At 37.3% G+C, this 26,716-nt stretch overlaps 1 protein-coding gene and 1 long non-coding RNA gene across 8 annotated transcripts in view; one reads left to right on the top strand and one right to left on the bottom strand.

The window, feature by feature from the left end:
• Positions 1 to 26,716, bottom strand: part of Nipped-B (Nipped-B cohesin loading factor) — a 303,163-nt gene that overhangs the window by 240,163 nt on the left and 36,284 nt on the right. For all 7 annotated transcript variants that reach the window (XR_011605804.1, XM_070999324.1, XM_070999319.1 and 4 more), the window contains one exon: positions 3,412 to 3,590. Coding sequence is in view for 6 of the 7 variants with exons in the window: in XM_070999324.1 (XP_070855425.1) it covers positions 3,412 to 3,590 (179 nt within the window). In the remaining variant the exon portion in view is untranslated. The remainder of the gene's footprint in view (positions 1 to 3,411; positions 3,591 to 26,716) is intronic.
• On the top strand, positions 7,232 to 9,532 carry LOC118879278 (uncharacterized). Its single transcript, XR_010655232.2, has 3 exons — positions 7,232 to 7,322; positions 7,389 to 7,576; positions 7,633 to 9,532. It is a non-coding gene; the product is annotated as an uncharacterized lncRNA (long non-coding RNA).

Here is a 26,716-nt window from a genome sequence, read left to right as displayed (position 1 = left end):
ATACTTTGTGGGGTCGGAAACGCTTCCTTCTGCCTGTTACATACTTTCCGACGAATCTAGTATACCCTTTTACTCTACGAGTAACGGGTATAACAAGGACTATAAAATACCCGTTACTCAGCTAAAGGGACCAAAGGGAAATGGAGGTATGCAAGCAGCAAAGCGATATTGAAATGCGCCACCTACCCGTGACCTCAATATATGGTTATGTGGGCGGTAGACAGATTTCAGCGTTATGGGCGTTAGAGTGGGCGTGCAAAATTTTTTTTTGGATCAATCGATAGGTATTGACGAGAGCAAACATTTCAGTTAAAATTTGTTTGTCTCTAGCATGAAAATTGTGGGTGCCACAGTTTTGGGAGATTTGGGGGCGTTGGAGTCTATTCGCGTTACAAACTTGCATGGCTACGGAATCTAAATCTGAGATCCCAATTCTCTATCTTTAATAGTTTCCGAGATATCCGCGTTAATATTTACGATTTTTTGAAGTTTTTGGCCGGTTTGTAGGCGTTAAACTTTTTTTTGGGTCAATCGATAGATATTGACGAGAACAACTGTAGGAGCCACAGTTTTGGGCGGTTTGTGGGCGTGGCACCCTGCTGAAACAAACTTGCGCTGCGCAGGAATCTCAGGAATCTGCATGCCTAATCCCAGTATTGTAGCTCTTATAGTTTCCGAGATCTCAGCGTTCATACGGACATAGATCGACTCGGTTAGTGATCCTGATTAAGAATATATGTACTTTATGGGATCGGAAACGCTTCCTTCTGCCTGTTACATACTTTCCGACGAATCTGTGTACCCTTTTACTCTACGAGTAGCGGGTATAATTATGCCCACAATTTTTCATTTACTCCGATGTGTTTAGCTTTTTTCGACTTCTCAAAAACAGCTTGATTTTTGTTTAAACTTTAAAAAATTCCTCAACTTTTGACACATAAAACGCTGCCTGTGCATTGAATTTTTTGTGCGTTCCCAAGCTATATTTTTAGTTCCTGGAAACATTTAAATGGTCCTAAACAGCTCGAAATAAAAAACGTTTGTTCTGCCACTTTTGAAAAATACCGCTAGTTCGGCGGGAAATCATTAAAAACAAGAAAGGAAGTTAACTTCGGCGATCCGAAGTATCTATACCCTGCAGTTATAATTATTAAATTTATTTCGAAATTCTTAAAAATACAAAAAAAGATATTCCCAAAAGTATTAAAAACTATTTTTAATAATTTAATCATTATTTTTTATTTTTGATCATTCCGATCAGGCTCTTTCCGGCTTATATACTGCCTGCAATAGGAATACGACTTTTGGGAAGGTTTATTCCGGTAGCTTTAAAACGGCGAGACTAGTTTGAGTAGAAACGGACAGACGGACATGGCTAGATCGACTCTTCTAGTGACGCTGATCAAGAATATGGTCCGGATTTCGCCAAAAATATTATTGTTTACCTTTTTTGTTTGCCTGAAACTTTTTTTACGAATACCATTTGGAAATTAAGTGAACACATGTATCAGGACTTAAAAAAAAAAATTATATTTTTACTTAGAATTTTTTAAAGTTTGTAGAAGAAATCAGAGACAGTCTTAGAAACAATTCGATATTTAAAAAACAAAAAATTGATCCAACTTGAAGGAAAGACCGATTGTAAGTAAAAAACTTGCATATGTATTTAAATTAAAATACCCATATTTTTTTCAAGCAACCCCTAAAAAAAATTTTTAAGTGTACACTGGTCGGCGTAAGTATTTTGACAAATACTCATAGTTTGAAGTTCAAAAAAAAAAAAGTTAAATATACTCATAACTTGAACATACTTCATGTAAACTTTTGGCATCAATGGAAAGGGAACAAGGAAGAACGCTATAGTCGAGTACCTCGACTATCAGATACCCGTTACTCAGCTAAATAGAGATATGCAAGTAGCAAAGCGAGATTAAAATGCGCCACCTACCGGCGGTATACAGATTTAAGCGTTATGGGCGTTAGAGTGGGCGCGGCAATTTTTTTTTTTTTGGACCAATCGATAGGTATTGACTAGACCAATACATTTCAGTTAAAATTTTTTATCTAGCATGAAAATTGTGGGCGTCACAGGTTTTCGCGGTTTGTGGGCGTTAAAGTGGGCGTGGCAAACTTTTTTTGGGTCAATCGATAGGTATTGATGAGAACAATACATTTCAGTTAAAATTAATTAATTAAAATTCTAGCATCAAAACTGTAGGAGCCACAGTTTTGGGCGGTTTGTGGGCGTTAGAGTGGGCGTGGCACTCACAAACTTGCGCTGCGTAAGAAGCTCAGGAATCTGCACGCCAAATCTCAATAGCCTAGCTTCCATAGTTTCCGAGATCTCAGACGGACATGGCTAGATCGACTCGGCTAGTGATCCTGATCAAGAATATATATACTTTGTGGGATCGGAAACGCTTCCTTCTGCCTGTTACATACTTTCCGACGAATCTAGATACCCTTTTACTCTACGAGTAACGGGTATAATTATTATGCCGAATGAATGATACAATCATACAATACATTTCTTAAACCAATCAGTATTTATTAAAAAGGACGAATTTGTGTAAATCTACTTTTTAAACTTTTTTCCTCGATTTGAAAACTTAAATTTTTTGATGCAAAAAGTTTCTTCAAACAAAAATAATAGTAACTGCAAAAAGAATTTTTCGAAAATCATTTTGCTTATATAAAACATGCATTTTAGCCATATTTTTCTTTTTTTCATACAAATTTTTTCCGACATTGTCACCTTCAAAAAATCAAATTTTCTTTGAAGAAAAATTTAAGTTTATCAAGTCGAAGAAAAAAGTTTTAAAAGTAGATGTTTACACAAATTAGTACTTTTAAATAAGTACTGATTGGTTTAAGAAATGTATTGTATCATTCAAACAGCATTTAAATTACCTTTCCATTGATGTCAATGTTTACAAGAAGTAAGTTCAAGTTATGAGTATATTTAACTTTTGTTTTGTAAAAATACTTATGCCGACCAGTGTAATTTTTTTTTTTGACGAAACTAAGGAATGAGTGTTTTAGACAAATTCATTTTAAAAGTAGAGGGTTTTGAGATATAAATACAAAAGAAAAAAAAAACGAAATCAATCGGATACAGCTACAGCTGGTAAAATAGAACTTCAAAAAAGGTTCTTTTTCAAGCTTTTAAAAATTATTAAAAAAAAAAAATTATTTTTTTCGCCCAAATCACTGATAAACGTGTTTACTTATCAAACGAAAAGTAAACGTAAAAAAAAGTTTAATGCAAAACAAATATAAGATCTAAAAAAAGTTGTTCTGTATATATATTGCAACTTCCGTTGCAAATTTCTGACTGAAATCATTATAACCTCTGCAAGGGTATAAAAATCAAGATGCTAATTTAAGATAGTAGTGAAACATAATATTTACCGGTCCAGCAAAATAGTTCCTGGCTAAATAAACGTTTCGCATTGCATAATTTATAAGAAGGGTTAATTTATTTTTCGGTATAGAGTCTAAACCATGCTTAGCTTTTAACTTGGCAACATCAGTACTCATTGTATTAAGAAGTTTTGGTGAAATGCACTCAATACTTTCGTCGACGTCTTCTGCAAAATATAAAAAAAAAACAAAAAATTATTAATATTGTAGGCGACAATTTTTTGTTCGCAATTATTTATTTGTTTAAAAATACATAATAAAAAGGTAATAGAACTCCGCTGGTATCGTCGAAACTTTTTTATTTTAGATTTTTTTCAATTAAAAATCGAAGTGAAAAGCTAATAATTTAATCTAGTTAAAATGTTGCAAATACCACTAGTTTAAAGCCAAAAAATTCAGCTTTAAAACCACTTTTTCTTAATATGTTCTTCCTGTACACGCTGGTATCACTCAACAATTTTTCAAAGAATCGCTCTTAAAATATTTTCGAAAACATGTTTGCTTGATGATGCTTGATTAAAGAGTTTAAATCACAGAAACCAATTATCTAACCGTTTGACACAATCTGAAAGTATATAGATTTCCCTTTTGCGATGACGTATCACTTGTTGAAATCGGACTCCAATGACTTGAGTTATTAACCAAAGAAGGTACCAAAATTTAAATTTTCTATCCTTATTTTGAAATAGCAAGTGTTCGCTAGCAAGTCACGCTTTACTAACTTAAGAAAAATTTTAAAAATTATTTATAGCAAGTGCAACTAGAGAAAATGTGCCCTTTAAATGCTTAATCGAGCTTTGCAAAAAACGGTGCAAATTCGAAAGCGCTATGGCTGGTTTAGTAAAAGTATTAAATTTCATTACTTAACATTTTTCCTCGAAAAATGATTGATATTATGCTGAAGTAATTTTTTCACATTAATTAAGTTGTTTTCGGTCATTAATAAATTTTGTTAAGTACGCAGAAGTTGATTATATAATCAGCAGAAGTAAATGCAGTAATATAACGTAATTTTTATACCCGTTACTCGTAGAGTAATTGGGTATACTAGATTCGTCGGAAAGTATGTAACAGGCAGAAGGAAGCGTTTCCGACCTCATAAAGTATATATATTCTTGATCAGGATCACTAGCCGAGTCGATCTAGCCATGTCCGTCTGTTCGTCTGTCTGTCCGGATGAACGCTGAGATCTCGGAAACTATAAGGCCTAGGCTATTGAGATGTGGCGTGCAGATTCCTGAGCTTCTTACGCAGCGCAAGTTTGTTTCAGCAGAGTGCCACGCCCACTCTAACGCCCACAAACCGCCCAAAACTGTGGCTCCTACAGTGTTAACGCTAGAATACAAATTTTAACTGAAGTGTATTGTTCTCATCAATACCTATCAATTGACATAAAAAAAAGTTTGCCACGCCCACTTTAACGCCCACAAACCGCCCAAACCTGTGACGCCCACGATTTTCTTGTTAGATACAAAATTTTAACTGAAATGTATTGGTCCCGTCAATACCTATCGATAGATCCAAAAAAATTTGACACGCCCACTCTAATGCCCGTAACGCTTAAATCTGTCTAATGCCGGTAGGTGGCGCATTTTAATCTCGCTTTGCTGCTTGCATATCTCCATTTAGCTGAGTAACGGGTATCCGGCCAAATCTGTGGTGCCCACAATTTTATTGCTAGATAAAAAATTTTAACTGAAATGTATTGGTCTCGTCAATACCTATCGATTGATCTAAAATAAAATTTGCCACGCCCACTCTAACGCCCATAACGCCTAAATCTGCCTACCGCCCACACAACCATATATTGAGATCGCGGGTAGGTGGCGCATTTCAATCTCGCTTTACTGCTTGCATATCTCCATTTCCCTTTGGAGCCTTTAGCTGAGTAACGGGTATCTGATAGTCGAGGTTCTCGACTATAGCGCTCTCCCTTGTTTTGAAATGGATAGGGATAACTTTTTACATTTTAAGGACCAGTCGAATATTTTGCTTAGGATCGGGAGAAGATTTTTATACCCGTTACTCGTAGAGTAAAAGGTTACGGCTATACTAGATTCGTCGGAAAGTATGTAACAGGTAGTAGGAAGCGTTTCCGACCCCATTAAGTATGTATATATTCTTGTTCAGGATCACTAGCCGAGTCGATCTAGCCATGTCCGCCCGTCCGTATGAACGCTGAGATCTCGGAAACTATAAGATCTAGAATGTTGGGACTTGGCATGCAGATTCTTTGGCTTCCTGATTCAGCAATTCAGTAACGCCCACATAACGACTAACACTGAAACCCCTCTAGTGCTTACATTTATAATATTTTGTATAAATTTATATGAGATCTTGATTTTATTACCAGAAACGGTGAAGGATTGGTGGCGGTGGGTGGCGTTAGGGTTGCGCTATAGGCTAGGTGTATTATAGAAAAGACCGAGTTTCTTTAAATATATCTCCATCCCTCTCGTACTCCCTTTAGCTGAGTTATAAGTAATTAAGAGTCGAGGCCATCGACTATAGCGTTTTCTTTTGTTTTATTCTATGTTCATAGTTTGTTCGCTAGCTTACCATAACGGAGACCCCAAAAAAAAAAAACAACGGACCGTCCGAAATTGGTCTGTGCGAGCGCCGAGTGCACGCAGATCACAAGACACAAAAAGACAGGGAAATCTACGAGTATCTGCATCTCTTTCGTCCCCGACTGTTTTCACCGGCAATCTTCTACTTTGCGCCGACTTCTCTGCTGACGTCGACAGCGGCAGAGCGTTTTTGCCTTTTTTGGTTTTCTTTTTTTTCATAAACTAAATTTACTTAAAAAAATTGCGATAATAATAACAATAATTATGGGGCTTTGGGCTATGCGCGTTTCCCCTTTATTATCGCTCTATCAAAGTATAGATCTTTAGAGGTTTGTTTTCTGGAGCTATTTCTTTCATAGTTCGAGGACATAGACTCCAGAACCTCTGCTTGGTGTCGAATCATTTGTTTTTATTTGTTTCACATCTTCTGACGTATCTGATTATTGTTGAACGTTGATGCACTAAGAGCAGCACAAACAAGTGGCCCAAACGACACCAAGCACGTGCTTGTTACGCGCGGGCCCATTTTTATTTCGGGCAAATACGGTTCGCGAGGAAGGTACATAGAACAAATAAAGACAGGACAAAACATAGATCAACAAGACAAAAGCAAATCAGCTAAGATTTTAGTTTTTAATACAGGGATAGAAATTGAGGAACACATTATGAGAAAGAACGCGAAAGGGCTCGTGCTGACTAAAATTAGATGAACATCGTGGCAAGTTAATAGGATAGTAGTTTCGTATTAGTCTAACAGGAACATTGAAAGTTCCAAATCAATATCGCCTCTGATTAGATTATTCATAAAAACGTAGTTCTACGATTTACTAGATAGCAATCTACTCGAGTAAGAAGGCAACCTGACGTTTTGATCCCAGTTCAAACCACTTAAGGCAAAAAGAAGAAATTGTTTGTGTACGGACTCTATACGGTCAATGTGCACTTGTTACTGAGGACTCCAAACGGAAGAACAGTATTCTAAATTAGGACGGACAAGGGAGGTAAATAATAATTTGGTAGTGTATGGTAGACATATACGCCGCCGAGCCACGCCGCCGCCGCCGCCGATTTTTTGCTTTTTTGACGCGTCGCCGCCGAGTCACGTAAAAACCGGCGCGGCGGCGGCGGCGGCGGCGGCGGCGGCGGCGTTCGGCGTCATACAAATTTTTATTCATTTTATAAATAAAAAAGGTTATTATTAATATATCCTAAAAAAATGTTCGACAATAATCGCTTTCAGTTATCGATTAAATGTCTCATCTCCCATCTCCTTACATGTGTCCCATCTCTAAAACATTTAACAGCTGAGTGCGTAATTAATTTCACGAAGTAAGTTTTACAGTGTTATAATTGGATTAAGAATTATGTATAAGAATTAAATATCCCAACAAACAGATGGATAAGGCATTGAACATGTATTCAGTTGAACTACAGCGCAACGCAAGTCGTAAAAGTAAAGTGTGGGAGTTTTTTGGTGTCTTGCAAGCGAAAGAAGAAAACAAGTTCATCGAAGAAGACAAGATTTTTTGCAAATTGTGTTTGGATGAACAGAAAAAAGAAGACGAAACAACAATCTTTTCATGGTAACAATTAAATTTATTATTTCAAGTTCAAAATTATATTTTTTAAATTGTTTCAGTGCTAAAATTCAATCATATTCTAAGAACTGTTCCACAGGGAACTTAACTCGTCATCTTAAAAATGAACACAATATACGTGAAATCGACTCTCCGAGTACATCATTGGCTTCACGAGGAAAAATATCATCTTTTTTCAACAAGTGCACTCCAATAAAATCTCATAGAGATAGTAAATGGGCGCTGGGACGGGAGCTTGCTTTGTAGATGGCTAGAGATCTTCTACCATTTCATATAATTTGCCACAATGGACTAAAAGACTTCTTAACCAAATACAAAGTTGTTGTGTCTCCTGATGACATTCCTCATTACAAAACGCTTTCAACAACTGCACTCGACGATGTGTATGAATGCATTTTACAAGCAGTTAGTCGTATGGTATCTGGACAAGAACACTTTGCCCTAACTTTTGATTTGTGGACGGACAACTATAGAAGAAGAAGTTATATAACATTTACCTTCCATTTTTTGTCACGGAACTTTGCGATGAAGCATTTAACGCTGGAAACAAAGTACGTGTCGAAGTCTCATACGGCAAGTAATATTTTAACAGAGCTCGAAAATGTTTCCGAAATGTTTAGTTTGCAAATGGGTTCTAATTTCGTCGTAACCGACCAAGGCAGCAACATCAAAAAAGCTATCAGTATGGGGTGTATAAACAACCATTTCTGCCTTGGACATGGACTACACAATTTGCTTAATGTAGATGGCTTCAATTCCGAGTCGGAAATCAAAAATTTAATTGTAAAGTGCAAAAATATTGTGAGTGCTTTACGATTTAAGAAACATATCTTGAAATGTCAAGCTGACGCACTTCAAAATGAAGTTTTGTCCAATATCGACAATTTAGAAGAACTGCTAGCTTCCGAAGATACTGAATGGGTTGACTACGATGATGATTTTGGGCCATTAGATGATGTTCCCTTGCAAACTTATATGAATATAAACAACCCTAATGACTTGCGAAGTAGTTTGGTGGACAAGAGAAATGTTTCTCTTAAGAACTCGGTCCCAACTAGGTGGCACAGCGTGTTAACCATGCTAGACAGTCTTGGGTGCCAAAAAACTGCGATCAACAAATTGCTTACAAGCAGCAATAAGACTCATTTAATATTATCAGAGACTGAAGCACAGCTTTTATATAAGTCACGCGATTTCTTGAAAAAATTTAAAGACGCTGTCAATATTTTGTCTGGAGATTCGTATCCATCTATAAGCATGGCGTTAATAATAAGAACAGAGATCGTCTCAATATTGGATGAAACCGAGCGCAATGAGCCACTTTCTTTGACTTATATGAAAAATAACATTAAGATGAAATTGGATTCAAGATTCCCACTATCGGACATACTAATCTGCGCATCCTTATTAGATCCGCGATTTAGCTCATTGGATTGTGTAGTTGATTATTGTAAAGAAAATAATCTAAAAAAAACCGAGTTTTTGCTAAAAATGTACAAAGAGCTGATTGGCGATATACAACAAGATATCGATCAATTAAATGATAGCGAAAATCAACCTGCAAACAAAATATTAAAGCTTGCTGAACGACATTCTACAAACACAAAACATGGCAACTTGGAAGCAGAATGCCATCTACTGTTAAGTTTGTCTTCACGCCAAGACGTACTAGCTTTTTGGAAGGAAAAAACAACTGCAATGCCCTTACTATCGAAGCTGGCACAAAAAGTATTGTGTATTCCGGCAACGAGCACACCAAGTGAGCGAGTCTTTTCCATTGCTGGTCTTACAATTACACATAAACGGTCGCAGCTCAGTCCTCACAACGTCAATAAAATTATTTTCATTCATGATAACTACGAAACTTGTAAGGAAAGTTTTTCTTAAGAATTTTTTTTTAATAGTTTAATAATGAAGACAATGAATTTCAATTTCAATCAATTTCAATGAATCTCAAAACTGTCAAGTCAAGAAAAGACAATGAATCTCAAAACTGTCAAATCAAGAAAAGACTGTTATTTTGTTTTAATTTTAGTTTAAGTTGTTATTTCGCTTTACTTTCTTATTAATTATGAAGTCAATAATTTCAGTTTAATTTGTTATTTCGCTTAACTTAAAAATTAATTATCAAGTCAAGAAAAGACTCTTATTTAGTTTTAGTTTAATTTGTTATTTCGCTTGACTCACTTATTAATAAAAGGAAAAAAAAATCAGTTTATTAAATGCTTACGCCGCCAGCCGCCGACAATTTGACCGGCGGCGTACCCGCCGCCGCCGCCGGTTCTTTCTAACGGCTACGCCGCCGCCGCTGGGTAATTTAGAACTCTACGCCGCCGCCGCTGCTGAAACCATCGGCGTAAACCTCTAATTTGAACTTACATCTTGTTAACTTTGGCATCAATGGAAAGGTAATTTAAATGCCGTTTGAATACTATAATACATTTCTTAACCCATTCAGTACTTATTGAAAAGGACGAATTTGTGTGAAAATGTCCTTTTTATGATTTTTTAAAGGTGACAATGTCGGAAAAAATTTGTATGAAAAAGAGAAAAATATGGCTAAAATGCATGTTTCTAAGCATTTTCAAAAAATCATAAAAAATATAAGCAAAATGATTTTTGAAAAATTCTTTTTGCAGTTACTATTAGTTTTGTTTAAAGAAACTTTTTGCATCAAAAAATTGAAGTTTTCAAGTCGAGGAAAAAAGTTCAAAAAGGACATTTTCACACAAATTCGTCCTTTTCAATAAGTACTGAATGGGCTAAGAAATGTATTGTATCATTCAAACGGCATTTGAATTACCTTTCCATTGATGCCAAAGTTAACAAGATGTAAGTTCAAATTATGAGTATATTTAACTTTTTTTTTGTGAAAATAATATTGACCACCCTTGTACATATATTTTACTGCAATTTCAGGATCCGTAAATGCCTCGATGGTGTTTAAGAAGACTTTCGCTTAGCATTAACAAAGTTATAACTGCCTCGGATCCTTTGAATATTAAAATTTACATCGGTTCAAATACATGGAATAGCAATGGCTGTTAAGTACATTAGTACAAGCCACCACATATCTTGAAAAATCTGTTGGCCTCCCCGACTTTTTTTTACTTTTAATAGAAGTTTGTTTTAAGGTTTCTAAGTCTTTGCAAATCATTGGTAAACCAAGGAGGCCTGTCTAACTTAGAAGGTAAACTATCAGGATCACAATCACTGAAAAAAGAGTTTAGGACACTATAAAATAGTTCCGTAGCACTTTCAAAATCCTAGCAATTATAAAATTGGTCCAGTTATATTGTGAAATAATGTTGTTGAGTTTATTATAGTCACACTTACGAAAGCATCTACTATTAGTTGGAGAAAGTAAAGGAGAGAGGGTATCAATGCAGGGAAGACAAATTGTGAGTTTCAATGTGGGATGATACCGGTCTTCTGGCACAACTAGTGGGTCAGTTCTAGATACCGTGACTTCAGACGGATCTAAAACAAATTCAAGATCTAATTGTCTGTTTAGTGAATTATAGATAGAACAGTTTTCATTGCAGACAAATGTTGCTCACAAATTGTTAAGTCGGATCCAGGTGGAATATAAGAACAAGTTACATAAATAAAAAAAGATTTCAACGAAACTTTAACACCAACGAATTCTATATCATTGGGATTAAGAAATTATATTCTCTCCGATGTTAAAATAGAGGTAACGGCAATTAACACAAATAATTGCTTCATATATGGAACAACCGAGAGTCTCCTTCTTCCGTCACCAGCAATCTGAACATCGTTCGTCAGATTATCGAGACCAGGGACTCCTATAGAGCAAACTTCACCTTTAGGCACAGAAAGCTGCGTAGTGTTTGTCCCCTTAGGCTAACTAGCAGAAACAGGAACTCCTCCAGAGCTTTTGGTACCTATGGGTACTGCTGGCAGTGAAGCTTTAGGTCCCCCAGCGCCAGTGGACGCCGACATAGCTGCCGTTTCCGATCGGTAAATATATTTGAAGCTAAGTTAGGATTTGAGACTGATGCCTTTACTTCAACAGATTTTAAATATTTTTCTTTTTGCGTTTACGTGACCCTACTGACATTTTTTTATTATCAAGGTCGGCCTTAAACTCTTTGAAATCAGCAACTACGCTCATAAGTTTATCAAACAGTTTCTTAAAACGATCATTGATCAGCGCCACATAGCCATCCAAATCACGGCCTATTTCAACGCACGAAGGAGAAGTCCACGAAAAACAAACACGCAGATCAATATAGTCTTTCACTCTGCCAACAAGTCCAGTACATTTCGGATGTATGACTATGTTGCAGAGACGACAGTAAATAAAAACGTCATTAGGTGACGATCCAAGCTGACAATCTTTTTTGGATCAAAAGAGAGCATTTTTTTTAAGCATTTTAATTTAAGAAAAAAAAAGATTACTTATAAAACCAAAAATCAAAAAAATTATAAATACCTAACTTAATTTGACACTAGAATCAAACAATATAAATGTACGAGGGTGGTCCGATTAGTACTTAGCCTCCAAAAGAAAAAAGAAAATTTTGGAAAAGTGGGGATTTATTTCTTAACGTAATCTCCTTTTAGCTCGATACACTTGACCCAGCGGTGCTCTAACTTCTTTAACCCGTCTGAAAAATAGGTTTTCTCGAGGTCTGCAAAATAGGCCTCTGTGGCGGCGACGACCTCCTCATTCGACGCAAATTTCTGTTCAGCGAGTGACTTTTTCAAGTTTGGAAACAAAAAGAAGTCACACGGGGCCAAATCTGGAGAATATGGTGGATGGGGTAGCAGTTCGTAGCCCAATTCGACCAATTTGGCCTTGGCGAGGGCGGAAGTGTGAGCCGGTGCGTTGTCATGATGGAAGAGACCTTTTTTCTTGGCCAAATGGGGCCGTATTTTCTGCGATTCGGCGGCGAATCGGCCCAATAATTTGGCATAGTACGGCCCTGTGACCGTTTTGCCCTTCTCCAGGTAGTCGATGTAGATCACACCTTGTGATCTCCAAAAAACGGTGACCATCACCTTTCCGGCCGATGGGACAGTCTTCTCCTTCTTCGGAGCAGGCTCGCCGGGTGAAGTCCACTGTTTCTACTGTTCCTTGGTCTCTGGAGTGTACCAGTGGATCCATGTTTTGTCGACGGTCACGAAACGACGCAGAAACTCCTTCGGATTGCACTTAAACAGCGTCAAACACTGCTCTGAAGTGGTCTCACGGTTGCGTTTGTTGTATCTCGCGTATCTTCAATCGGCGGTCTGCCTATACGAAATCGTGAATTTTTGTCACGTTATTCTCCGTGGTAGCCGTTTTCGGGGCACCTGGGCGTGGCTCATCAAAAACCGACGTGCGACCACGTTGAAACTCGTTAAACCAATTTTTGACGGTCGCCATCAAAGGAGAAGAGTCTGTACACAGCATCCAAGCGCTCTTTGACTTCGCTGCGCGATTTCCCTTCCAAAAACAAGAATCGAATCACAGACCGATATTGCTCTTTCTCCATTTTTTTTAAATCAGCGGACTCGGACGTGTCCATCATGACAACGCACCGGCTCACACTTCCGCCCTCGCCATGGCCAAATTGGTCGAATTGGGCTACGAACTGCTACCCCATCCACCATATTCTCCAGATTTGGCCCCGTGTGACTTCTTTTTGTTTCCAAACTTGAAAAAGTCACTCGCTGAACAGAAATTTGCGTCGAATGAGGAGGTCGTCGCCGCCACAGAGGCCTATTTTGCAGACCTCGAGAAAACCTATTTTTCAGACGGGTTAAAGAAGTTAGAGCACCGCTGGGTCAAGTGTATCGAGCTAAAAGGAGATTACGTTAAGAAATAAATCCCCACTTTTCCAAAATTTTCTTTTTTCTTTTGGAGGCTAAGTACTAATCGGACCACTCTCGTACATTTATATTGTTTGATTCTAGTGTCAAATTAAGTTAGGTATTTATAATTTTTTTGATTTTTGGTTTTATAAGTAATCTTTTTTTTTCTTAAATTAAAATGCTTAAAAAAAATGCTCTCTTTTGATCCAAAAAAGATTGTCAGCTTGGATCGTCACCTAATGACGTTTTTATTTACTGTCGTCTCTGCAACATAGTCATACATCCGAAATGTACTGGACTTGTTGGCAGAGTGAAAGACTATATTGATCTGCGTGTTTGTTTTTCGTGGACTTCTCCTTCGTGCGTTGAAATAGACCGTGATTTGGATGGCTATGTGGCGCTGATCAATGATCGTTTTAAGAAACTGTTTGATAAACTTATGAGCGTAGTTGCTGATTTCAAAGAGTTTAAGGCTGACCTTGATAATAAAAAAATGTCAGTAGTCACGTAAACGCAAAAAGAAAAAAATTTAAAATCTGTTGAAGTAAAGGCATCAGTCTCAAATCCTAACTTAGCTTCAAATATATTTACCGACCGGAAACGGCAGCTATGTCGGCATCCACTGGCGCTGGAGGACCTAAAGCTTCACTGCCAGCAGTACCCATAGGTACCAAAAGCTCTGAAGGAGTTCCTGTTTCTGCTAGTTAGCCTAAGGGGACAAACACTACGCAGCTTTCTGTGCCTAAAGGTGAAGTTAGCTCTATAGGAGTCCCTGGTCTCGATAATCTGACGAACGATGTTCAGATTGCTGGTGACGGAAGAAGGAGACTCTCGGTTGTTCCATATAGGAAGCAATTATTTGTGTCTCGTCTAACACCTGAAACCACATCTGCAGATGGTTTGGAATTTATACACCAGGAATTTCCATCTTAAAACATCACAGTGGAGGAGTTTAAATATTCATATGTTCGTAGGATATCTTCATTTAAAATATCTGCTCCTCCTGAAGTATTTAATGTACTAAATTCTTAACGTTTTTGGCTTAATGATGAACTGGTCATTAAAGAATTTGTTCAAAACAGACGGAGAACTAATAATAGGTCTTCCACGATAGTACCTGCGCCAAAAAACTGAGCAGTTTATTTTCGGCCTATTAGAACGATGGTCTTTTTTTGCGGATTGATGTTCATTCTATTTTTCGATTAGGCTTTTAGCTTATCTCCCTCCATCAAGGGTTGAAAAGCAAACAAAAGTTTCCTCATCACGAATAAAAAGCCTACCACCAAAAACCCCTACAGAATTAACAACTTTTTGATTTTTTTATTGAATATTGAATAATACGGATTTTGTTAAACTATTTATGTATAGTTTTCATGGTGCCAGTGATGCTGCCAGCGGTGGTGCCAGTGGTGATTGCATCTGTTAACGAAAACTCGACGACCCAAGATGCAGTCATACTAAATATATCGGTCCAAAACGCGGTCGGTTCCGCCCAAAAAAAAGGTGAAACCACAGAATTTTCGGGGGGTTATGATATTCTCTAGGTCAATAAGGAAAAAAATTAAAATAACACAAATGTGCAATTTCATATTATGAAAAAAGGTTTTAATAAAATGTTTTCATTTGAGATTGATGTCCAAAGACCATTTACACAGAAAGTAAATTTAAACTAGTTTACTCCAAAACAAAGGCAAGGATAGTAAAAAAAAATAATTTTGACATTTTTCAACAAAAGAACAGGTATTTCAATCATACCACTTTCATGATGCTTACTCTTTATTTATAGCTGCTATGTTCGAACAAACTTTTCTTACAATCCTTACCTCACTCTCCCTTAATCGTTACTGATGATTTTAATATTTTTATACTTGTCAATAACGATTCATTCGTTTTCGACCCCATAAAGTATATATACGTATTCTTGATCAGCATCACTTTCATCTTTTATAGGTAGTATATAAGTCGGAACCAGCCGGATCGGACAACTATATCTTACAGCTGCCATAGGATTAATCAGAAAAAAATTGTTAAAAATTATATCTTTGGTGTTTTTAAACATATAACGTCCTACGCTTGGAAATAACATTTTTTAATTAGTTTGGAATTTCGAATTTCATTTTATCAAAATCAGAAGGCTATATCATAAAGCTTCCATAGGAACGATCGAAAAATTGGTGGGAAAATAATACGAAACATGAACGGCGGCCAGACACTCCATCTCCGTGACCGAGTAGTTTAACTGGTGCTTGTTCAGCTTGGCCGAGAAGAACGCGATAAGCTGCTCTTTTCCGTCTTTGTTCCGCTTTGTTCGGGTATGGCATCCCCTGAGTAGCAGAAACTTCCTCTGCAGAAAAATGGAATTAATTGGTGAACACTTTCGTGCAATCATTTTTCACAGCTTTCGAAGTAGATTATCACGATAAGATAGCATCCATAAACTGAAATGTTTTTATGGAGATGAAGCAACATCCTATAGCACTGTGAAAATTTCATGAATTCAATCGTGGCCGACGCTTGCTCGAAGTAGAGCTGGAGAACAATCGATGGTGGGACCATCGATGGTTTTCGATTGTTTTAGAAAAACAATCAATGGACTATCGATGGTTTAAAAAAAAAATTAAATATATAAATAAAAAAAACGCCAAAAATTTATATTTTGAGATCAAATTCTTTAAATTCAAATTCAAAATTCTTATTAATAAATAACAACTGGTCTACAGTTTTGGACTTCAGCGCGCATCGACGGTCTGAAATTATTTGTCCTGCCTTACTTAAAGTCCTTTCGGAGGCACAGGAGGATGCTGGGACGCACAGATATTCTTTAGCGAGGGCCTTGAAGGCTTGAAAATCATCGTTGGTCATCTGAAAAAGACTTTTTTGGTTAATCTGTACAAATAGTTATACATGTCTAATACTAACCTTCCAGCTTGGTTGTGGTGGTGCTGGAGCTGTGGAACTAGCATTCGAATTCATAGACAATATTTCGTAGAGCTTCAACTCCAAAGCCTTAGCAGCTTGTTCAGCATTCGATGGTAGAAAAAGCCTTCCTTTTTGAAGCGTGGATCTAGCAGTGTCGCAATTCTAGGGACAGTTCGTGATTTATAATGATAAAATCGTTCTTTGATGCGAATTTTGATCAAGTCATGAGCATCCTGAGCCGCTTTTGAAGAGCACTTTATTAAATTCATTTTTTGATACAACAGCAATTTTATCCGCTGAGGCTTGTTTGCTTGCATCATTAAACAGTGACATTATTGCGCACAGTTCTTTTAAAATCTCAATTTCTTCAATTGAAAATGGCTGTGGGGCCTTTGCTGTGTTTACCAAAACATAGGAAATAGCGTCATGAGTCTTGATGATTCTTTCCATAATAAAAAAAGCGCTGTTCCACCTTGTAGGAACTTCCTGTATTAAAGTATATGGCATACTTACGGCCTGCGCTATCTTAAACTTTTCAGTAGCTATTGTGCTGCTTTTAAAAAAAGTTACGATGCGTTTACACTTGTTCATAATCTAAGAAAAACTTTGCACTTTCAATACCTCCTGGACGAGCAAGTTTAAAGTATGTGCGAGGCACGGCAGGTGTTTAATTTTAAGGAGATCGCAAGCTTTTTTCATTGTAGCATCATTGTCCGTCACTATCGTGGTAATCTTGTGCAGCACGGACCATTCTAAAAAAATGTCCTGTAATGTCTCCGCAACATTGGCGGCAGTGTGATTGGTTGGATTTAAAAGCTTTCTGGTGGCAAGGACGGCTGATTTCATTGAAAACTTGGATTTATAAGCATTACACACGCACACATACACACACATGTACAAGTGCCAAAGCGCATTTACTTACTTTTGAGAAACTTGTCCATAATCCATTTCAGGCCACTGCCAGCACTAACACCACCACTTTTAAGCTAATAAAACAATATAAAAATAAGTAAACTGTGTAATCAATTTTACTTTTTTATGTACTTACATATTAATTCACTTGTTCGCTTGCCAACTCCCGCTAAAAAAGTGATGGGAAAAGCATAGTGATGGGCAAAAAAAAAAGGAAAACCATCGATAGTGAGAAAAAACAATCGACTTTCACGAAATTTTGAGACAATCGATACTATCGATGTTTCCATCGATTGTTCTCCAGCTCTAGCTCGAAGACGATAGTCAAGAAGGTCATCCAAAAACAGTCGTTGAGCCAATGAACTGATAATTCAAGATCGTCATGTGACATACCGTGAGATAGAGGAATCCTTAGGTATTTGCTCCACCAGCATACATTCGATATTGCAAGAACAGCAGGCCGTAAAATTGATAATCGCTCAAAAGGCTTGTTTTTAGTGGATTGGTGCAAAGAAATTTTCGAAAAATACAATCTATGCACATACCAAGTCCTAACATTCTAGCTTTTATAGTTTCCGAGATCTCAGCGTATACATACTTTCCGACGAATCTAGAATGCCCTCTTACTCTACGAGTAACGGGTTTAAAAATACATTCATTGTGCTTCACCGAAGATTTTTTTTATATTAAAGAAAGTATAATTTAAAAAGCAATGTCGTTCCTTAAAAAAAACACAGAAAAAAGTTTTGAACTTTTCATACTTCTAGGACCAAAGGTAGCTAGCCTTGAATTTTAGAAAATTCCCTTCTGAAATTGGAACCGAATAATAACTGAACAGAATAACTGAAATTAATCTACAAATTACAAATTAGAAATATAAAAACCAATAAAGTTACTATTTTGAGAAAAGAATCATGGTCGCGCATGATGTCGAACCATTTGTCTTACGGTTTCCAGTCAACTACTCTTCTAGCTGCGCCACGGAAGCATCACGTGAGGCGCCGTACAAAGTCTATTTAGATTTCGTTCTCTTGGGTTCTGGGTGTATAATGTTTTTTTTTTTTAATGATCTGGCTCTTTTCTGGTTATTCCCCCTATTTGTCCATTGATTTTTGTTTGTGAATATGTATTGATTAATATTTATATTATAATAACAATATACATTTTATTTTGGTTAATAGTATTAGAACAGTAATTTAAATATGACAAATAAGCTCAAAAATTGTATGATTTATTATGTACTGATTAATAATAATATTATAATTAAAATATTATCGAGTTAAGAAAAAAAGGAAAGACAGTGATTTGTTCTCCTCGACGTGGAATTGAACCCACACTTGCGGCTATACGCTTACATAAAATATGTATAATGCGCCTGCCCCTGGGCTGCCACTCGGACGGACAGACGGACATGGCTAGATCGACTCGTCTAGTGATGCTGATCAAGAATATATATACTTCATGGGGTCGGAAACGTCTCTTTTACTGCGTTTCAAACTTCTGACAGCAAAACACCATGAGAATCACAGCGAAAGAGAAACAACCAAAATTTTCCACAAACCATTTCTTCTTTTCCATAATATTGGATCCTCCTGAGTAAAAGTACGAGAAAAATTTGTGGTTCATCACAGAGCTAAGAATTCAAAAAACCGATGTCGGCCAACATTCTGAATTAAGTGGCCTATATAATAACACCAGTTTACAAAAAAAAATTTATGAAATACGTCTTTCAGGAAACCTTTGTTTTCCGGTAAGATACATCTCCCTGATTAAGAAAAGGGCACTTAAAATTTGTTCTATGGTACCAATTTTTTTTAAAGTGTAAAAAACGTTTTTCGCACTTTTTTATTTTCTAACTCGAGTTGTGATAAACCGAATTCGGTCATCAAAGACTCATTTTACAGGTAACAGAATGCCCTTTAACTTTCCTATACACATCAATGAGTTTCATTCATTAGTTTAAAAGCTACACTTCGTCAAAGTTGAAAAATTTGAAAAAAATTTAAAAACGCTGGCATAAATTGGTTCTTTAAAAATACACGCCTAAAAACCGAAATTAGTTATATGTTGCTTTCTTGAAGGCTGGACCTCAACGGAGAGTATGCGCCATTGATCACGACAATCCGTTGGTAAATCGATTTTTTACAGATTTTTAAACGTATATACCCAAGTCCAGTATTCGGGAGCAGCGGCCGTTAAACATTATTTTAAATTTTCAGTGTTGGGGAACGTAAGAATTTGGTGTAAATTGTAATGCAGAACGTCAGTTTCCTTGCCACAAATATGTGAAAATGGTTTCCTTGTAACTGCAATCGCATACTTTTTAGCTTGCCTAGCACTAAGAGCAAGGAAATTTGAAATTTGTTCAGCTGTAGGAGCCATACGTTCAAAGGCGTAGCGACCAATAGCATACGTCGGAGAAAGTAGTGATGCAATATAAATGTGTTAATCGAGCCAATCAAAACTAAATTGAACTCATGCATAACCAAAGACCAATATCCTCAAGTAATACAATTGGATAACAAGTGAAAATACAAAAAAAAAACATTGGAAGCATTCAAACATGCACCGAAATACATTTAAACCAACCGAATCAATAGACAAAGTGAGAATCATAAAGAACGAAGGAGGACGAATCTCTCCACCAGCCGTTAAAGAAGTCGTATGCCTTTAACATAATAAATAAATATATTTTGTGTTTAAGTGAATTGGATACTTAGGAACACCCGTATTTTGGTGCACGTATATTTAGATATATATATCCAATATAATATTTTCCCAACGGTCACAAACTCACTCTCATAGAAAACAGTGGTGCCTTTCTATCATCGTTACAAATCCAAAGCTTATCTTACAAACCAACATACAAAAAAAACAACAATAAAAAACCAAACGGTAACTGCAAGTCTAAGAAGTGCAAGTGCCAAGCATAACCTACGCTCCATAAACGTAGCAACGGCAAGATGGGGGACCCACCCGACCGGGGTCCACCAACTACCCATAGCAATAACATGGAACTCCTAGAAACACCTGGCCCTAAATACATTACCATATCTAGATCAGATCCGAATCTCGATCTAAACAATATATCACCGTTCTTGATCAAGAAGCAAATCGACTTTGCCTGCAGCGGTGAAGTAGAGGAATGTAATAAACTCCGAAACGGAACTCTACTAATTAAAACAAAAACCAACCTTCAAGCAAAGAGATTATTCCAACTGAAAGCCTTCGCCGAGATAGTCGTCAACGTCCCACTTCACAACTCTCTTAATTTTACCAAGGGAGTCATATACTCTAACGACATTAGAGGAATCGACGAAAGCATAATAAAAAGAGAACTAGCTAATCAGCTAGTCTGCGACGTGAAGAAAATACTGAAGAGACAAAACGATACTCTTACAGAGACCGGCCTTGTAAATCTCACCTTCAACACTCTTACATTCCCTTGCCCCATGCAGAAACAACAAACTACAACTGCGGACGAGAATACCACTTGGACACAAACGACAAATGCACAAGACCCGCACATTGCGTAAACTGCAAAGAAAACCAAGCCCCCGATCCCCAAAAATGCGACAACAAAACTGCTCTCTCCATCTTACTATCTCGTTACTCAGTCACCACCCCACACTCATACGCATCAATAACTAAAACTACCCAGCACACACATCCAAACCCTACACCACAAGGACCTCAACATCTCAAAGGACCCAACCACACCCAACAAGTACCAACTACCTCAAGGACTACCCCAACATCAAACGCAGACCTCACAAACATAAATAATAACTTTGATAAACTAAAACTAACCAAACCCACCAAACCAACCACCAACACTGTCCAAATCCTACCGCTTACCACGTCCAAACGCATGATCGCAAACCTCAAGGATGCAGCCAAAACCACCACTAAGAAAACAAAAAAAAACTCAATTACGCCTGAGAATGCTTCTAGCGACTCATGCGATATGGAAATTATCTGAAATCACCCTTACTAACCTAGATTAATAATTATTCAATGGAACATAAAAGGCAACAAGAACAATTAGCAAGAACTCCTCAAACAATATAACCCACATATAATTGCCCTACAAGAAACCCATATATCTCACACAGAATCTCTACCTACCACTGTAAACTTTACACTTTTCTGCAGCCAAAATACTAATGCATTTTGAGGCACAGTGATTCTGGTGCACAATTCTATCTCCCACACGCAACACCAACTGATACCAGAGTTTGAAGCTATTGCAATTCTGATAAATTCCAAAACAAAACTTGCACTAATATCTACATACATCTCTCACAACAAACAATTTTGCACAAGCAACCTCCAAAACGTCTTTTCCCCAACAAACCTACCCACAATAGTCCTAGGTGAATTCAACAGCTGGCACCCATATTGGGGTTCCCCCAGAGCCAACTCTAGGGGCAACATTGTTGCCAAATTCATAGACCGATCAGACTATATACTCCTAAACGAGAAGTCTCCAACACACTATTCCACTCACAACACATTTACATATATAGACCTCTCTCTTGCCACTGCAGACATAGCGCCTGAAATAAAGTGGACAGTGATCGACGACCTTCACGGAAGCGATCATTTTCCTATCCTTATTTCTATGTTCCCAAACACTTCCTCTCCATCCCTTCTCGCCAAACCATCCCACTATGGGAAATTTAACCACTTTTTCTGGCCAAAACCCATTTTCTGAAAGTCGGAAATTTAAAACCATTCTTAGTGCAGCGCACTCACAATAAATTTATCTCCATTATTTACAGATGACGCCACAACAAAACAAGGAAGAACGCTATAGTCGAGTACCTCGACTATCAGATACCCGTTACTCAGCTAAATAGAGATATGCAAGCAGCAAAGCGAGATTAAAATGCGCCACCTACCGGCGGTATACAGATTTAAGCGTTATGGGCGTTAGAGTGGGCGTGGCAAATTTTTTTTTGGATCAATCGATAGGTATTTACGAGACCAATAGATTTCAGTTAAAATTTTTTATCTAGCATGAAAATTGTGGGCGTCACAAGTTTTTGCGATTTGTGGGCGTTAAAGTGGGCGTGGCAAACTTTTTTTGGGTCAATCGATAGGTATTGATGAGAACATTACATTTCAGCTAAAATTTTTATTCTAGCATCAAAACTGTAGGAGCCACAGTTTTGGGCGGTTTGTGGGCGTTAGAGTGGGCGTGGCACTCTACTGAAACAAACTTGCGCTGCGTAAGAAGCTCAGGAATCTGCACGCCAAATCTCAATAGCCTAGCTCTCATAGTTTCCGAGATCTCAGCGTTCACCCGGACGGACAGACAGACGGACAGACGGACAGACGGACATGGCTAGATCGACTCGGCTAGTGATCCTGATCAAGAATATATATACTTTATGGGGTCGGAAACGCTTCCTTCTGCATGTTACATACTTTCCGACGAATCTAGTATACCCTTTTACTCTACGATTAACGGGTATAATAATCAGCTGATAAACGCAGCTGTTGCATTTGCAACAATAAGTTTTCTTTGCAAACTTTAAAAGGCCAAAAGTAAAAAACTAGTTAACATAACCCAAAGTTTTAAAATGAATTCAAATCTGTGTGGCTTGTATTATGTGTTTGTGAATGTCCCCTGTAGAAAAAACTCGTGTTGTCTTTTTATTAGATCCAAAATGTAAGTACCCTTGAAAATGCATATTTTTGACAAAGTCTTCTCTTCTAAAAGGAATTTAAAGTAAGTCCAGAAGAGTCCATCAACAATATGTATTGAATGTTGTGGAGTATTAAATTCTTGTTTGAATGAATGTAATAAGAAATATCACCTTTTACGATTTTTCTAGAAATTTTAGTTTGTTGGACATAACCTCAAATTGGCTATAGAAGTGTTGTTTGGCAAGTGGTACGAAGCAACTGGAAAAGTTGCAAAGGAGAATGCAGTATTTAGTTTTGTGGATGCTGCACTATCAGAAGTGGAGTTTAAACAGCACAGCGACATTGTAGACCAAACAAGTAAAAAAAATGTACTACCGCTTAACGCAAATGCGGAAGAGCTTTTATGCTCTTATCAATTTACTTACACAACTTTGCCTTATAATGCAAAGCAGATCTCACAGAAGGCACGCTGCAGAACTACCAAAATCACATAATGAAAGTTTGCTTATTAATGCAGCAAGCTTGGCTGCAAGAAAAATAAAGCAAGCTGATCTTGCAAGTATTCTCAAGCTGCTTTTAATATGCCCCGAATACTCATGGATAAATACCCGTGGTTACCAATGACCGCTAGCGTTCATAAATTGCTGATTCATGCCGAGACATCATTGAAAATACCGTACTTCCTATTCAATATTTCGGAGAATAAGTAGCTGAATCTCGAAATAACTTTTAAAAATCTGATCACGCCAGAAAAGGCGTGTTTCATCGAGCTACAGATACTTCTGATCCGATTATTTCTTCGGTGAATTGGGATAGACGAATTCAGCGACTGAAAAAAATGAGTCTTCCATTAGAGGTTTTGGACCTACTAGAATGCTTATCCAATCAGGATTACAACACGGTGCTCGAGGATGAAAGACCCTTTAACGTATTAAATTTAGAATATTTAGACAACGTCGAGTTGGAAAACGAAGAGCAGGACTTTGTGTGTAAGGAAAATGTATTTTTTATTACTATTTATTTATTTACTAATTATGTTTTATTGTTTATGTTATGTTTTATTTCTGCAAGATGAATGCGCTGTATATTACTTTCTTTCTTAAAACCTTCTTAAGGTCTCGGGCTCCGTGAGGCTTATAGCAAAGAAAATTCAGGAAAAATTTCAACAGAAAAGCGGAAAAATCGTTTTTTACATACAGCGTCATCTCTGATACATAGCATGAACTACAAACCAATAACCAAAATCATTTGCGCATTTAAAAACTGTGAATGGCCACCAATGCCAAACATATCGAGAAGCATGTCAACTATTGGGTTTGCTGGAGAATTGGGATCATTGGGATTTAACACTTGCGGATTCAGTTGTTTCATCAATGCGTACCAAATACAAACGCTGTTCGGAATTATTCTCACCACATGTTTTCCTTCACAACCAATTCAGTTATGGAACAAATAAAGATGACATATGTGAAGATATCTTGCATCGCTTGCGCATTCAAACGAATAATCCTGACATCCAAATAACCGATGAAATCTACAATGAAGGATTGATTCTGGTTGAGGATCAATGCTTGACTATTGCAAGCAAGCTACTTATTGAAGTAGGAATGATTGCGCCAAATCGATCGATGCACGATGCATTCAACCAAGAATTAAATCGAGAGCTGCAATACAATGTTGATACATTACATACAGCAAAAACAAGTATACGAAACATTAATGCAAGCGGTGGACAATAATACTGGTGGTCTATTCTTCCTGGACGCACCTGGAGGAACAGGGAAAACATTTGTCATTTCATTGTTTTTGGCCACTATTCGATCAAGATTTGGCATAGCTTTGGCGTTAGTGTCATCTGGAATTCAGGCGACTCTTTTAGAAGGCTGTCGTACTGAACATTCTGCGCTTAAGTTGCCACTCAATTTAAACAGAAACTCCAACATGCAATATTTCCCGATCCAGTGCAATGGGAAAATTGTTGATGCAATGCAAGCTCATTGCTTGGGATAAGTGCACAATGGCACATAAGAAATGACTTGAAGCACTGAACTTCACACTAAAGGATCTTCGGCGAAATAACAGCATCTTTGGCGGTTTGATGATACTGTTGGCAGGCGATTTCAGGCAGACGTTGCCAAGAATTCCCCGTGCAACGCCTGCAGATGAATTGAATGCTTGTCTGAAGGCATCACCTTTATGGAATAATTTCAACTTCAACTTCAACTTCAAAATGATCAAAGTGCAGCACAATTTTCCAAACAATTGTTAGCTGTTGGAAATTGAAAAGTCCCAGTTGATGCGACATCTGGATTTATTACCCTTACCAACGACTTTTGCCGATTGGTAGACTCTCAATAAGCTCTTATTGAAAATGTTTTCCCAAACATTAGTGAGAATTATCAGAATTATGCTTGGTTAAGTCAACGAGCAATTCTTGCCGCAAAGAATAATGATTTACACGCACTGAATTTCACCATTCAATCAAAAAATTGCTGGCGATTTGGTGACATACAAATCCATTGATTCCATAAAAAATCCCGATGATGTAGTTAATTATCCAGCGGTTTCCACAACAAAACTTGCAACTCAAAGTTGGTACAGTTATTATGATATTGCGTAATTTGAATCCACCGCGACTTTGCAACGGTACTCGACTTTCGGTAAAAAGACTTATGCCGAATTTGGTTGAGGCAATCATTATTAACGGAAAGTACGCAGGTGAATTCCAATAATTCCGACTGATCTTCCGTTTGACTTCAAACGATTGCAATTTCCAGTTCGCCTTGCGTTCGCAATGACAAATAACAAGTCGCAAGGCCAATCGCTTAGTGTTTGCGGGATAAATTTAGAAAATCATTGTTTTCCACATGGGCAGTTATATGTTGCATGTTCACGAGTTGGGAAACCATCCGCTTTGTTTGTGTTAACGTCAGACCAAAAAACAGAAAATGTGGTTTACCAAAAAGCACTTCAATGAAACGGATAATTTGCGGACACGTGAAACGCTTCGATTCAGTATTTACTTTGGATTCAGTTTCATTTTTTATTATTATTATCTAATGCTAACTTATAGTTAAAACTTTAAGCTAACAGTGGGTTTATTCTAGAGCTATAGCAGCAAAGGTAATTTAGTAGTGACGATTATTATTTCGTTCGCTGGAGAGTAAGGGCGGGGCATGAGGTAATAATATGGGTTAGGCTTATTGGGCTGATGTTGCACATGGGGCAGATAGAGGAAAGGTTTCTATTAATGTAATGCGCGTTGGTGAACTTGGTGTGTCCAAGTCGTATTCTGTTGATAATAATTTGTTGTCTTCTATTCATTTCGTATTTGTGTGGGAATGTTAGGGGTTTTACAAGTTTGTACCAAGGAGATGCTGTTTCCAAGGTGTTTATCAGTTCATTGTCTAACCATTGTTTTAGGTGGCGAGCGATGTCAGTAAAGTTAGGGGTGTATATAAGGGGGGATGGAAGGCTATGTTTGGCAAATGAGTCAGCAGTTTCGTTGCCTTTTATTCCTATGTGGCTAGGAATCCAAATAAGGCTTATTTTTGGGAAGATTTTGGTTATGATGTTTCTTATTGGTGTAATATAGTAGGAGTGTTTATTGAGGTTAATAATCGAGTTAAGGGAGGAGAGGTGTTTACCAGACTTTCCTTGACAAAGTTTTGTGGCTTCTAGGATGGCAATGATCTCGCTCGTGTAGGAGGAAGAGTACATTGGTAGTAGACCGGATTTTAAAAAGTTATTTTCATCAGTAATACTGAATCCAGATATACCATCAGCCTTAGAACCCTCAGTATATACAAAATTGTG

This window comes from Drosophila suzukii, unplaced genomic scaffold, assembly GCF_043229965.1.
Source record: "Drosophila suzukii unplaced genomic scaffold, CBGP_Dsuzu_IsoJpt1.0 scf_7, whole genome shotgun sequence".
Lineage (NCBI taxonomy): Eukaryota > Metazoa > Arthropoda > Insecta > Diptera > Drosophilidae > Drosophila > Drosophila suzukii.
Note: the sequence above shows the minus strand (reverse complement) of the source record. Positions and strands in the feature narration are given on the sequence as shown.